This window comes from Candoia aspera, chromosome 1 (genome assembly GCF_035149785.1).
Source record: "Candoia aspera isolate rCanAsp1 chromosome 1, rCanAsp1.hap2, whole genome shotgun sequence".
Lineage (NCBI taxonomy): Eukaryota > Metazoa > Chordata > Lepidosauria > Squamata > Boidae > Candoia > Candoia aspera.
The window spans coordinates 138,003,234-138,018,702 of NC_086153.1; the positions used below are offsets into that span (position 1 = coordinate 138,003,234).

Here is a 15,469-nt window from a genome sequence, read left to right on the forward strand (position 1 = left end):
TATTAGGTAATCTTATATAATAAAACACAAATCATATAGTGATGATATTTTGCTAATTATTCCTTTCTTAGAACAGTCATTTTCAAACTCTGTTCTTAGCAAATTGCAGCTTTTTCTGACTTCTATTTCTAATTATTTGGGATGATGCCTGAATGAATTTCCAGATGAAAACTTGACTTCTTTTGCATTTCAATTTGGCTATACTGAATTGACTTGCACAGAATAAGTGTGCAACAGGGTGAATTAAAGTGCTGCTTATTGTCCCATGCAGACTTGTCCATAGTCAAACTAATATCGAACATGTGAAAAATTCTTCGTATTTGACTGTTGGAGTTCAGCCAGATTGATGAAATAACTTGATATTCTTTAGATTGGAGTTTTAACAACGAACATGAGTACCTTCTTTGGAGCCCAGCCCCAATTCGGCAACTCCTTGATCAGTGTGCAGGTTCCCCCCTTAATTCTTGAGCTGTTCTGTGATTTAAGAATGTGAGCTGAATGAGTCACTGGAACTCAGCACATGACAATGCAACCTTCTGAATTCTCTCAAATGCACCCAAAATAACTAATCAATCATTCATTCATTCATACAAGAAGAGAAAATGATACCGGGCACATTAGTTCTCCCTCATATCTAGGTCCACTTGCCTTGTACAAATCTGCTGTACCTGGGCTAGGCAGGTACAACTTAGTGCCCTTTTTTTACATTTAAAGCAAATGCATTTGGATTGTTTTATTGTGGACACCGACCAGAGTCATTACGTGAGGTGAGCAACTATACAAATGTGATAAGTAAGTAAGTAGGTAAGTAAGTATCCCGCAAGAGGAGTACAACCTCTCTAATGCATATAATGTCTATCCCCAGCTTGTGAAAAACAGCATCAATAATGGAACTACTAACATGCTTGTCCCCTCCTTTCCCCTCAGGCAATAAGAATTAAGGAGGCAAAATTAATCCCAGAATTTGGCTCCATTACTCAGTGAGTTTGCAAAGAGCCTGGGTTAAGACTTAAGCATGCAGTGCCTCAATGGCATTGCTTAGTACCTGCCCCATTTCAGATGTGCTTGACTCTCAGATGCTGATTGCCACTCTGGCTGCGTGAATTAGCCATAATTCATGTCCTGTTTTATCATTTGCATTTTGTCTTGTTGGGAGCCATAGCCGAGTAAGAAAAAACAGTATGACCAATTCTTTACACCCAAAGAGTTTGGTGATTGCCTGTGTTTCCCATAATGGCAGACTGTGCTTCACAAATCCATACTAAGCTAATTTTGAGACAGGAAAGTTTCAGATGTGATTTACAATATCGTATTGGTTATTTAAAAGGAAAAAAAATGTCATCCAAAGTACATTGAGAAAAAGATTCCTTCTGCAAACCAAACTTTTAATTCATGTTCTTGGATCTATGCTTGCAATGAAAGAATGCATCTCACACAGAGGCAAGTTACAGCTCTTTACAGTATTATAGTTGTGCCTAGAAAAGTGAATACATTTCTTTCAACACTGGAAGGATAACTGCAACAATAGTTTCTTACTAGTATAACCATAACCTTGCCTACACAGGTCATTTTTTTTCTTTAAATTGCCTCTAAAGGGAAGGAAGAAATCTATCATTGTAATGTGGTGAAGGCTAAAGTACATTTTAATTGTGTTCTGTGGTCTAGAATGAATGCATTTAGAACTGGCTTCATCAGGTTTCCCTGATTAAAAAAATGGGGGGAGTTATATGGGTGGTATGAAGACATTGCACAGTAATTTCCATTTAGAAAAAATGCTGAGGTTTTCAGAATCAGATTTTAGATTTTGCTTGGGAGCTTGACTGTCCTGTGTATAAGTACTCTCATTAAGGGCGCTAAAGTATTTTCAATTCATTTCCTAGACTAATATGTGATTTAGAACTCAGTTAAATTTTCAGTTGCATGTATTTCCAAATTTAGTGATACAATTCTTAGCTAAAAAATGTGTTTTATAAGGACCAAATATGTATTTTAGGGAAAAATATACATAATGCCCATTGGAGGGGGTTATACTATTTAAGTATGATTTTTGTGAGTTTAAAAATAGAAAACAACAATATTGGATTGACTTATGACTGAAGGTATACTAATCTGACCTGGTCCAGAAATTGACTGATTTGTCCATTCCTGACCTGAATGTAAAGCATTTTCAGGAAAAGAAAGTTAGCTGAGATAACATTGATTCAATTTCAAATAATTGGACTTGGTACTAAACAAAACATCATTTGGAGGAAAGCTATCCAAGTTTTGAAAGCTTGGGTCGGGAAAAAACAAATCCTGTATGTTGCTAAATGCAAAAAAGAAAAAAAAGAATGGATTTCATTGCTGACTTTTTCCTACCAAGTTTCCTTTTTTCCTGTCCTTATTTATGTTATTTTGTAATTGAGAAACTTTCTTAGACACTATAGGGTAGGTTTATAGTTGAAAATTACACATTTTTCATCCATCAATTTCATTTATATCCAATCCAATAAGATTCTCAGTGTAGCATTAAAGTTTTTTTTAATGTTTTAATTGTGAAAGAGCTCTCTATTCTGGAGTATTCTTTGGTAGAGATCAAAAGGAATACTTTCTCTTGCTCATCTTGGCCCCATCCATCTAACTGTAGTTTGCTCAAACTGTTGCTTGCTGGTTTAGACATAATGGTAAAACATGGTTGGTATCCAAACTGAAAGTAATACAACATTTTGATTATTTATTCTTTTTCTAAACTACACTGGGGAAATTAAGAGTGACAAACCACTCCGGTATTGTTCCTGAGAAAACTGCATGGACATATCCAGGATTCGAGCTCAACTCAAAGGAGACTTTATTTAATCTATTCTTGTTGAAGTTTGTGCAGAGTGCTGGAAAGCGTTTGGCCCGAGAGATCAGAAAGGAGACACCAGGCATTTCAGCAAAAATAATTGTATTCAAACAAAGCATAGAACATAAACAGTTTCCTCATCCAGAGCCCTGGATGGGCAAAGTCCTCAAATACAAAAAAGCATATTACAAGTACATGCACACACGCAAGTGTGCTGAGCAGAAAGAGAGGCTGCAAACAGGTTTCAGTTACCCATATAAGGTCATTGGACACTTAAACCTTGTTAACCACTTGAGGCCTGACCTTGTTAACCACTTGAGGCCTGACCTTTTCACCCTGCCAAACACTTAAGAAAACGATTTGTTACCATGGACACCTTGCGGTCCTCTGCAGCTTACTTTCCAAGCAGAAACAAATAATACCAACAGTTCTAAACAGCTTTCTTTTTCAAATTTGCTTTCTTTTCCTGTAGCTTTCTGGACTGGCCAGGGGAGGGGGCGGTGATGATAAGCTATGAGATATACTATTTTTAAACTGATGTTGCTCAGTACTGTATTTTAATTAAAAAAAATGTTTTATGGTAGCATAACATTTTCTGTATGGCAAATATTGTGGAAAATATTCACTGGGATTTTTTTTCCTGTCCAAGCTTTCTTTCCAACCCAGTATCTTTTGAACCAGTCCCCTGCTACAGAACCTCAGAAGCTCATCCTTCACCACCAATCCTGAAAATAAGTTCCCTCCAAATGCCCTTCTGAGCCATTTGGGGGTCTTCTTGGACTCTCAACTCTTGCTATGATGGCAGCTGTGGCTGACAGGCTCTTTCCACAGGTATATCTTGTGCACCAGTTGTGTCCATTCCTGGATTGGGGGGTTCTTGCTCACAGTCACTCATGCCTTGGTCACCTCTCAGACTGCTGGAATGCAGTGCACATGGGGCTGCCCTTGAAAACCACCCAGAAGCTGCAGCTGGTCCAGAATGTAGCAGCACAAGTAGTTATGGATGCACTTTGGCACATCCATGTAACACCACTTACTCTGCAAGCTGCATTGGCTCCCAGTAGGTTTCCAGGTACAATTCAAGATACCAGCTGTTATCTATGAAGCACTTCATGGCATATGGCCAAGTTATTTGTGGGACCATCTGTCTCCAATTAACTCAAATCACCCCATGAGATCCAGCAGACTAGTTATACTTCAGGTTCCTTCTACAAAACAATATCGCCTGGCAGGACCCAGGAGCCATGCCTTCTCTTTTGCAGCACCGGTCCTACGGAACAGTATTCTCCCAAGATTCAGATGGCCCTGACTCTGTTAACCTTCCTTAAGGCCCTGTCAACCTGGTTCTTATCCTAGGCATTGAGCCAGAGCTTTGATTGAGCCTGTTCAGAAATGAAAGACCTTGAAAGGAAGTTGTGATGGTTAACCATGGTTATTCTGTTATTCTGAGTGTTTGTTTTGTTTTCTTTTGTTTTTATGTTTCTAACCAGTTGTGAGCTGCCTAAAGTCACTTTTGCAAGTTGGATGGTCAATAAATAAATAATTAAATTAAATTAAATTAAATTAAATTAATTCTAGTTGCATGGAGGTGTCTGGCTTGTTTCTTCTTTTTAGGATAAGGCTTGTTTTGTAAACCAACCAAATTTTGGTTTTTTTTGTTTGCCTCCTGAAGGTTGATGAAGACAGACAGACAGACACCCCTGAATTGGGGTGGGGAAATGCTGCAAGTTGAAAATAACTATGTGGAGGGGATTTCACTGAGACCAAGAAAGGCTGTGTCTTCTTGGCAACTTTTTCTTTGATTTTTGAAGACTGGTGTTTGCTGGGTTACACTTCATGCAGTAGAGGTTGGGTCATGTTTCAGAAGATCTGCATGATACTCAGGATCATGTAGAACAAGACCATCTTGTATAACTTGTCCTTCTCCTTAAAGTAGGTAAGAGAGGCTGGTTGTCACATGCTGGATAGAAAAGTTAGAGGACTCTGCATGTCTTCTTTTTTTTTTTAAAATAGTCTTTATTAAATTATTTACACAAATAATACAAACATAAAATGACAAATCAACAATAAACATAAAATGCAAAAACAAGAGAAAGAAAAAAGGAAAGGAGAAAGAAGAAAGAGAAGAGGTTTAAAAGAAAGGAAATGGATTTCCAACTCCCTAAGACTCTGCATGTCTTCTGAGACTCTTTTATAATATCCTTGGTATATATGGAAAGTGTCTATTTTAAGTGTGCCTTTGACTCCATCTCTAGAGAAAACTTATAGGAAAAGCTTAATGCTTCTTCCATACAGTAAATAAATGCCTGCTTCTGCTTACCTACAACTGACATGCAAAGACCAAAAGATTCAACGTATAGGGACACCTTACATATTGTATTCCAGCTCAGGAACTGTTTGAGCAGGGCTGTTTACTTGCTCTTCAGCATTTATAGTAACTCCTTATCAGATTGCATGCTCTGGACTCCCGCCCTTCTAACATACCTGAAAAAAAGTTTATTAATACTACTTTATTTAGAGGACACTGATTTTTTTCACAGGTTCCAATCTGTATCAGGAAAGCATTGAAGATCCTCAGTGCTACTTCTGACAGTCCTCAAAATCTCTTAACCAGACAGTGTCTGGAAGTGTTGAGTGTTTGTAGGGGATTTGGAATTGTGATTGTGATTTTTGTTGGAGGTTTGGAGGGTGGCAGAATGAAAGGAGGCAGACTTGCAGAAGTGTTGAGAGTGCTGGAAGAACTGACCTTGGCCATTTGTAAATGGACTGTGATCCATGTGAGGAGTGGCAGAGGTGGCAGCAACAGTGGGAAGCATCTGGAAGCACAATGGGAGGCCAGCACAGCAAGGTTCACAGCCCAGCCGATCAGGTGAAGCCTGCAGTCCAGTGTGTCTTGGCCTAGTGTGGTGGGGATGTGGCAGTGGCTTTACTGGCTGCTCTGTTTGGACCCCACTAGCCACTTGGACATGTTTGGAGTGCTCCAAGGAGCTCCTGGAGATGAAGCACTAGAAGAGACACCTAGAATCCCCTTGGAGAAAGGTGGTGATTAAGAGGCTATATTAGGGATTACATGGTGGCGATAGGTAAAGGTAAAGGTTTCCCTTGACGTAAAGTCCAGTCGTGTCCCACTCTAGGGGGCGGTGCTCATCTCCGTTTCTAAGCCTTGGAGCTGGCGTTGTCCGTAAGGACCCGTCCGTGGTCATGTGGCCAGCATGACGACACGGAATGCCGTTACCTTCCTGCCGAAGCGGTACCTATTGATCTACTCACATTTGCATGTTTTTGAACTGCTAGGTGAGCAGGAGCTGGGACGAGCAATGGGAGCTCACCCCGCCGCGCGGTTTTGAACCGCCGACCTTCCGATCGGCAGCTCAGCGGTTTAACCCGCAGCGCCACCGCGTCCCTTGCACATGGTGGCGATAAGAGGAGTGAAATGTGGCTATTTCTCTGATTTTATTGTGTCCACAGATAAGCATCCAGTGGCCCTGTTCAAGGTGACTCAGTCCTTACTGGGGAAGGAAGAGCTTAACTATTCCAATTTAATTTTTAGTGGAAATTTTGTGGGGAGGGGAAAGCTTGAAAATGCTAACTTAAGCACTCCAATATAATTTAGGTTGTACGGTTTTAGAAAAAGAAAATTTGAGGTGGTGCCCTCTTTGAAGCCAAGTTCTATTTTTAAATTTGGGATGACAATTCTGTGCCATAAGGCTGTCCTTAAGGAAACAGTAGTCATTAAAGTAAATAGGAAAGGGCAATAATGAAAGAGTGTGCCCCAGAAAAAGATTCATTGTTGGCAAAACGTGATTGCTTTAAATAGTCGTGTATGTCCTCAGAGCTGATTTTGTTTTACCACATGACTCAAGGGGTTACTGGGATGCATCTCCATCTATGATCTTGTCAGAAGCCTTAAGAATGGGCAGGGACTTGTGGGTTTTGATTTAGGTTGACCTCAGACAGCGTAAACTGAATTTTGAGTTTTAGATCACCACCTAAAATCCTCTCTTTTAGAATGTGCTTTTTTGTTTTGTTTAAACCATAGGCTCTTAATAACTTCCAATGAAGTGTTTATTTAAAAGGATTTATTTCTTACTGAAATAATACCTGCTGCTTGAAAATCACTCCTATTTTATGTGCATGCTAGAAAAAGGCAAACATCTTAAAGCTTGCTCCTGATGGTCCCATTTAGAAAGCAGGCTTCAAAGTACTGCAGTGCCTGAACCAGACCTTATCTATGGTTGCAGTAGCCCCTGCAAAATCAGATGGGGGGCTTGGGTGCAACTGACCTCTAGGCACCCCATCACATACCAAGATGGCTATGGTGAGGTCAGCAAAGACCAGATCATGGGACATTAATTTGGTATTGGCTTTTCTCAGCTGCATAAATGCATTTGCCTAACCCCTTCCATGCAGGTAGCACTGACAGTAGTCAGTAGACAAAAACTTACAGCTGGGAGACATAAAAACTTCTGTCAGAATGAGCCTCTTTGTTTTAGTAGGCAAGTAAAATCTGTCTTGCATGCTTTTATCCTATATATTACTAGCATTATTTTCTTTTTATTCTTCTTAAGATTCTGCTTCCTAGTTTTTGTGGAGTTAAACCTTAATTGACCTACCTTACCCAAAGTTAAGGTTTTTAAATTACTAGAAATTCTACAAACGTTTTAGGGTGGAAGGAAAAAAAAGATGCCAGCTGTTGATATTTTAGAGTTGCGACCCTTTATGCACTTCCCAATTAAACTGAATAGGATTGCATGGTAAACAACTAAAATAACTGCATATTTTTACAGACCCCTCCGCTGAACTTTTTTTCCCCTAACTCTCAGGTGATGGAATCTGAAAGAAGTAATAATAGTAACACAATCTGTCCTCTGGTTAAAATAAAAACTTGTGGCTAGCTGCTGCTCAAGTATGGACATATTGGATGTCACATCAGGACATGGTCAAAGGAGGATTTTGTTTGATGGTCTACCATGAGCACTTCATTCCTTGGAATGCACAACTATGAAATGCACAAGCAGATGCTTTGTAATAAGCAGTGTGGATTACTAAGGAAGTCACTGTGTTGGAACTCTTCCTACAGTCCCAAATATTATTACCATTGACATAGGTAGGCTAGCAAAGGTAAAATGGCCTTAAAGGAAAGTTCTTCCCAGAATAGTTTCTTGGCAGGACAAATTGTCCTCCTTTGCAGAGCATGGTCAGCATAATATGGCATGTGTTGTCTCTTTGGTGCATCCAGTACAGATGCCAGTGGGCAAACTGTTGAAAGGGAAATTTGAGCAAATGAATTGAAGCCGGGCAGGATTTCAAGATGTAGACATTTGACTGTAGGTATATGATTCCTGGCCTTTCTCATGAAGTATTGATATATTTTTGTAGCTTCTCTGCACAAACCTATAAAATCCCTGTCAGTTCCGATACTTCCAAATGTTTTAATTCTATTTGGACATAGGTGGTGCTAGAAGAAGGGTCAAAAGATAACTCATCTGATTACTGGGAGGTTTGATCTTTTTGTTTACTTGAAGAAGAGGTTCACAGCAAAAGTAACTAAAGTTAATATTAAAGTAAGGCTGCAGCATCAAGCACACTTAAAAATTGATCCCATCAATATCAGTAAGGCTACCCTGAATACAGAATGTACATGATTTTCACCCACAAATTGCTAAATTGGCAGGAAGAGTCTAACCAGAATTTAGCATCATCTGCAGCAAGTCGCAGTGACACCAAAATGATGACATACATGCAGTGATATCACACTTATGCTGCCATTACATACTCTTGAGGCCCAGCTTCTGATACGAGTATGTAAGTTGCAGCATTTCTGTGACGTTGTCACATACGTGCCATGAGTTGCTCCTCCTGCAGATGCCCATGCGTGTGTTGGGATTCTCATGTGGGTGAGGCCTTTAACCTTTGACTCCTTCTGAGATGTCAGTCTAGATATTAATGGATTGCACTTTAAATGACCAAAAGATCTACTCATTTCAGTGGATCGATTTTTGGGGAATACGGATTGGTCTGCTGTGATTTTCCTGCCAATGAATTTCATGGACTTTTTTTTTTAATTCTATCCTGAGGCTGTCCAGAATAATCTCAGAGAAGACATGGAGGAGAAACTGTTCTTTTCTTTGCAATGAGCAGTACTTCTAGGAGGGTCACCAATGTCTTGTGAGACACCTGCCCATATCACAGAGTCCTCTGGCAGAGATGACATTGTTTTTCCATGGTTGTGTGTAGTTCTCATGAGGATTCTTTATTCTTTATTTGGAGGAAATAATTTTAGATAAATTCCTGTAATTCATGCTAAAAATCCATTACTAGATATTTGGGCTTAAGACCCATTTGCTGTGTGTTTTATGTTTAAATTGGTATAACTGAAAACATTTGCATTTAATAGGGTAACATTTGACCCCAGCATGAAAGAAGAAATGCAGCAGTTCTTAAATAATTTAAAAAGCCCAAGTACAAATCCACACTGTATTCCTTGTTTTCCCCAATGTCTTGAAAATATGAGAAAAGCCTACATCAAGTTTTGTTTTGTTTTGTGGCTTCCTATGGACCTTCCCTGACAATAGAAAAAGGAAAGGGCAAATATTTTTTTCCTAACAGATAATCTGTGCCCTTAACAGATCCATGGCAATGTACACAGCTAAGGCTATGGCCCTTCAACAGGAAATAACACAACCCTAGCTTTGAAAGTACTGTGTTTTCTATTACCACTTGGCTATTGACAAGTACACAGATTTCTTTGTTATCTGAATTGCACGAACCAATTTTTTTTTATCAACAAATATCAGATCTCCTTTCTTCAGCAACCTATGTGCATTTTATACTTAGCTACAATAGTAGTGAAGTAGAAAATACAGTGGTATCCCATAAGCTGTAAGATTACATATGTATAAAAGTAGCCATTTTCTCCTTTAAGATATGAGGAGCTTGGAGGTTAAATCCTATGAGGATCAGTTAAAAGAACAGGTATGTTTAGCCTGAAGAAGAGAAGACTAAGGGAAGACATGATAGCAATCTTCTGATGCTTGAAGGGATGACATAGGGAAATGGGTGTGGATTTATTCTCTGTAGTGCCCAAGGGTAGAACAAGAACCAATGGGAGGAAGCTTTACAAAGAGATCCAAACTCAAAATAAGGAATTTCTTGACCATGAGAGCTAATAAGCAATGGAACAACCTGCCTCTTGAACCAATGGGTGCTTCATCATTGGAGGCTTTCAAACAAAGAACATTTGTCTGGGATAGTCTGAGGATTCCTGCCCTGGCAGGGGGTTGGACTGGCAGACCTCCAAAGTCTCTTTCAACCCTATGATTCTGTGATATAAGACTTGGTAGGTGGTGATCTGTCTCCCATTTCAGTGTTTTTCAAGAGGAATGTTACCCACTAAGCTCTGTGATTGAATGGGAAATTGACTTGTGTCTTGCTATACAGTTGTAATCGAAATTATTCAACCCCCATTGCAAATTAGGTTGATAGTCAAAATGGACAGACTTTCAGCTGTTTGCAATGAACAAATCAAACAAAAGCAATTGAAATAGCTGAACACAAGGAATGCTTCAATGGTCTCCCCAAAGTCAGCTGAAAATGCAATTATAATGACTTCTGCAGTCTCAAAATTATTCAACCCCCTGAATAGAATCCGTCATAACAGCACACATACAGTATGCAAAACATGTTGTCTCAAGCACACCTGATGCAACTAATCAAGGGCTTCAGTAGTTGCACCAGGTGTGCTTGAGCTGGAACACATGAAATACCTGAAGTGGCTAGGGGTTTGTTGAGTGTCACGCTTGACTGCATGTTAGAAATACAGTATGGCTAAGTCAAAAGAATGGTCCAGAAAGGTAAGAGAAGAGATCATCACCCTTCACAAACAAGGAACGGGATACAAAAAGATAGCGAAGGCACTGAATGTTCCTAGAGACACTGTTGGAAGCATAGTTTGCAAGTTCAGAGTTAAAGGAACAGTGGTTACACTACCTGGACAGGGCAGAAAAAGGAAGCTGCAACCAGATTTCTGAGAAGGCAGGTTGAGAGAAACCCTCGAGTGACTGCAAAAGACCTGCAGCAAGACTTGGTGGCAACAGACACTGAGGTTTCAGTGAGCACAGTAAGGCGCGTACTAAACACAGAAGGTTTCCATGCCAGAACTCCAAGACATACACCACTACTGACCCAAAAGCACAAGAAAAGTCAGCTCCGATATGCTCAAAATCATATTAATAAGCCACAGAAGTTTTGGGATTCTGTTCTGTGGAGTGATGAAACAAAACTGGAACTTTTCAGCCTGATGGATCAGCGGTATGTCTGAGGAAGAAGAATGAAGCATACTCTGAAAAGAACATTCTGCCTACAGTTAAGTGTGGTGGTGGCTCGTTGATGCTCTGGGGCTGCTTTGCATCCTCTGGCACTGGAAACCTGCAGCGTGTGGACGGCAAGATGGATTCACTTAAGTATCAGAAATCCTAGGAGAAAACGTCATGCCATAAGGAAGCTGAAGCTTGGGCATCATTGGACCTTCCAACAGGCAATGATCCCAAGCATATGTCAAATTCCACTAAGGCTTGGATGCACAAGAAGTCCTGCAAGATGCTACAGTGGCCATCACAGTCACCTGACTTGAACCCCATAGAAAATTTCTGGTGGGATTTGAAGAAGGCAGTTGCAGCATGCAAACCCAAGAATATGATTGAACTGGAGGCCATTGCTCATGAGGAATGGGCTAAGATTTCTCAGGAACGCTGCCAGAAGCTGGTGTCTGGCTCTCTTTTGCAGCAGGTCATAACAGCAAAATGGTGCTCTACTAAGTACTGAAGATGCTTGCCATGAAGGGGTTGAATAATTCTGAGATTGGAGAAGTCATTATAAGTTGCATTTTCAGTTGACTTTGGGGACACCACTTGAAGCATTCGTTGTGTTGAGCTATTTCAATTGCTTTTGTTTGATTTGTTCATTGCAAACAGCTGAAAGTCTGTACATTTTGACAATCAACCTGATTTGCAATGGGGGTTGGATAATTTCAGTTACAACTGTACCTAGTTCAACATTAATAAGCATACCATGCTGGGTAATACTACAATAACTCACCTTCAGAAGTAGCGTAATTATTTGAGTAGAAATGGATGAGACACATTTCTCACATTCACAATTTCAGATTATCTATCTATTTATCTATCTATCTATCTATCTATCAAATTTATTCCCCACCCATCTCACTCAGAGAGTGTCTTTGGGTGGGGGAATAAATAGATACGATTTTGTAATGCAGAAATGTGTTTTACTAGTGGAGTTTCATAATGTTAAAAAAAAAAGAATGAGGAACTGTTAGAAAATGCATATTCTCTCTATAAGAGAAAATAGGGAAATGTTAAGACCTTCAAATTCTGTAAGAAAGGTAGTAGATAGAACATGGTCTATTGCCTAGAATAAATGCTTGTTGGGAAAAAAAAAAAAGCAAAAGCCTGTATAAAAATAAGTTGACGTGCAGCAGGAATGGATTGCTTAATAACTCTGGTAAAACAGGAAGGGATAAGGCCAAGAATGAATGGGTGCCAAACAGATGTGTACAATATCCCAACTAAAGCAGCAAGTCTGCTTTAGTTCCACCATAGCCAACCTTGCTGTACTTGTTGCTATTACTTTAGTGTCTCCTTAACTCAAACTCATATTATGAGTCCCCCTGTAGGGGAGACATGGGCGGTGAATAAATTTATAAAATAAATATTATCCTAAGCCCCACAACTACAATGTGAGAGGAGAAGGAGGAGGAGGGGGGGTATTAGTATTAGCCACCTAACTTCCAACGATTCTGGGTATCTGGCAGATGCAGCAAAAGGTGCTCACATTGGATCCAAAATACACTTGTCCACTCCACATCAGAATAATGCATGCCTATAATACTGAATGAATTCAAAAGTGAGTGACCAATATAAAAGAAGCATGTTGAGACTGTTTTGTCATCTGGAGAGAAAGGATAAGGATACAGTTGCAAAGTGCATATATGAAGCAAGGGTGAATGGGTCAAGGGAAAGGGGAAGACCATTTGTGTAAACCAGCTTTAGTTAGCTTTCCTTTTCTCCTACCTCCTACCTTTATGTCCTTGTTTTCTTTTCATTTTTTGCTTACCACTTCTTTTCTGCACTGTGTATAACACTGTTTACGAAAGAGAACAGCATGATGGTATGTATGTGTGTATGTAGGTATGAATAGCTGACTGTTTTACAGAACTTGGAAGTGAAAGGGGCTATTCAAAACCAAGATGGTGACAGTTTCTATATATTTGGAGGACTCTTTAGGAACACCAACTCTATAAATCCAAGATTTCTTTTTTAAAAAAGAGCAAACATAATCAGTGAGATTGCAGCCAATGTCAGTTAAGCCTAGAAAGTAAGACATTGATAGTAATTGATGTTACTGTTTGGGGCAGAACTTCAGATTCCTTTGGAAGCATTAGTTTCTTTCCTAGGGCAGATTTCAAGAGCAAGCGAATAAATTAGGATAAACCCAACCCACTTTTTAAGATTAGGACACTGCTGCATGCATGTGAAGAGTTGTTCTTAGAATCAGGCTTATATATATCTTTCTCTCCCTCCCTCCTTCCTATCTAAACACTACACACACTTGTAGAACTTCACATAAAGAAGACAGATTTTTCTGACCTTACTACATCTCTTTTATGACTTTCAAGTTGGAGCTAATATCTGTTCAATGACTTTTTATTTCCTTTTTTCTTTGGAACAAAGTTCAAGCTCATGACTAAGAAGAAATGATCCAGAACATCCCTAGAAAATAAGATTGCTTGATCGTTTTCCCCTTTCCTTTCTTGTTTTCTATCCAGTTGTTGCCAGCTGTAATGAAAAACAAGCCAATACAATACTACTTGGTGGCCAAGAATTGAAAGATTGTTCACGTTTCCTCAAGCAGGCAGAGGAATCTAAAAAGTGATTGTGTAACCTTGAAGGCTTCTGCCTACAATCAGTAGTGATAGAAAAAAAAAAGGCATCTATCAACTAAAATAATATCCAAAGGGAGTGGTAGGGAGGATTAAATTGTAACTTTAGTCTTTTACATTGACAGGCAATAAAGTCACAGTATTCTTCTTAAGCGTTCTTATACAGCCAATATGGTGTAGTGGTTAAGGCTGCTGGCTAGAAACCAGGAGTTTGTGAGTTCTCAAAACCAGATGGATGACCTTGGGCCAGACCTCCTCTCTTAGCTCTAGGAGGCAGGCAATGGCAAATCACATCCAAAAATATTGCCAAAGAACTACAGGGACTAGGGCAGACAGTTGTGAGGAGTCAACACTGACTTGAAGGTGTTGCTTGTATGTTATTAATCATACTTGTATATTATTTTGCTAATACAGTATTAAGGTGCATGTATATTTTGGACATTTAAATAAACACAAGCCATTCATAATTATGAGTTAGCCAAAGTGTCTTCCAGGCATTGTGGGATAGGAGCAGCAGCAGCAATCATGTACTCTCGTGTACATGTTCTACCTTCTGCTGGTCTCTGGTTCCCATTGTTCTAGAGCTGAAGAACCAGTACATCAAGGCAGAGAAGATCAGCATGCACAGATTGACCCATGATCTCCTACAGTGATACAGTTCAAAACTTTTTAGCACCCACAAGATCAGATGGCAGAGGGAGGGACGCTCCTAATAGAAGCATATTGGGGCAAGGGATAGGAATTATTGGGAAAATAAAACTTAAACCAGCATAAGATCTTCTCTGAATGCTTACATCACACATCTTTCCAAAATGTTATTTAAAACAGCAGTATTGATTGGGCTTCTTGGTGTTGTGATGGTTGTGATGAATATTCTGATTAGTTAAAACATTCCAGGGTGTATAACCAGGGTACCAAACTGGCATTCAGAGTAAGCAAGAAATAGGTTTGCCCTCATCCATTAATTTGTGAAGGGATATACTTAGTGCAATTTTTTCATTTGATGCAACTTTCCCAGTGTTGAATAAAGTGAGTCATCCTCTAGGAAAGGCCCGGGCCAAAACCCACAGGTTGACATCAACAGCAACAATTGAATTTTGGGAATGATGAGAAATAATAAAATATGTTCATTAAATTTATCAAAGGATACTTTGCCATTACTTTTTTTTTTTAAATGGAAACTTATTTTGTCAGTACAAAGTTGGGAAGCTCAGAATGGCAAAAAAGGGAGTTTGGCAGGGCTATCTATGACCTGCATGTTGCCCACTTCTGCTTGAAAAATTGTTTGTGCAACTTTTCACTGTGGCCAGGTTAAAAAAACCATGAAATTTCTGGCAGATTTTGTTTTTTATTGATAAACTCTTCCTCTTCCCCTTCAGATTATTCTGCAATGACTACAGCCAGATACAGACCCACTTGGGACTTGGTGCTTGATCCTCTTGTGTTGTGTAAGCTCTGCCTTGGGGAGTATCCTGTGGAGCAGATGACAACAATAGCACAATGCCAATGCATCTTCTGTACGCTGGTTAGTAAACGTCAAACAATTCTGTGCCCACGTCCATCCGAATTGCCCCTGAAGTCAACAAAAGTCATGTTTGTATATCTGTAGGCTAGATTGCAGTACTGTAGTTGGAGGAGCAGCATTTATGGTGAGCATGTAGTATACATCTCTAGAAAAATAGCAG

General features: G+C 39.6%; 1 protein-coding gene across 1 annotated transcript in view; it reads left to right on the forward strand.

Annotated features, from left to right (window-relative positions):
- Positions 1–15,469, forward strand: part of RNF144A (ring finger protein 144A) — a 62,742-nt gene that overhangs the window by 27,685 nt on the left and 19,588 nt on the right. The window contains exon 2 of the mRNA XM_063314195.1: positions 15,164–15,309. Coding sequence (XP_063170265.1) covers positions 15,164–15,309 — 146 coding nt within the window. The remainder of the gene's footprint in view (positions 1–15,163; positions 15,310–15,469) is intronic.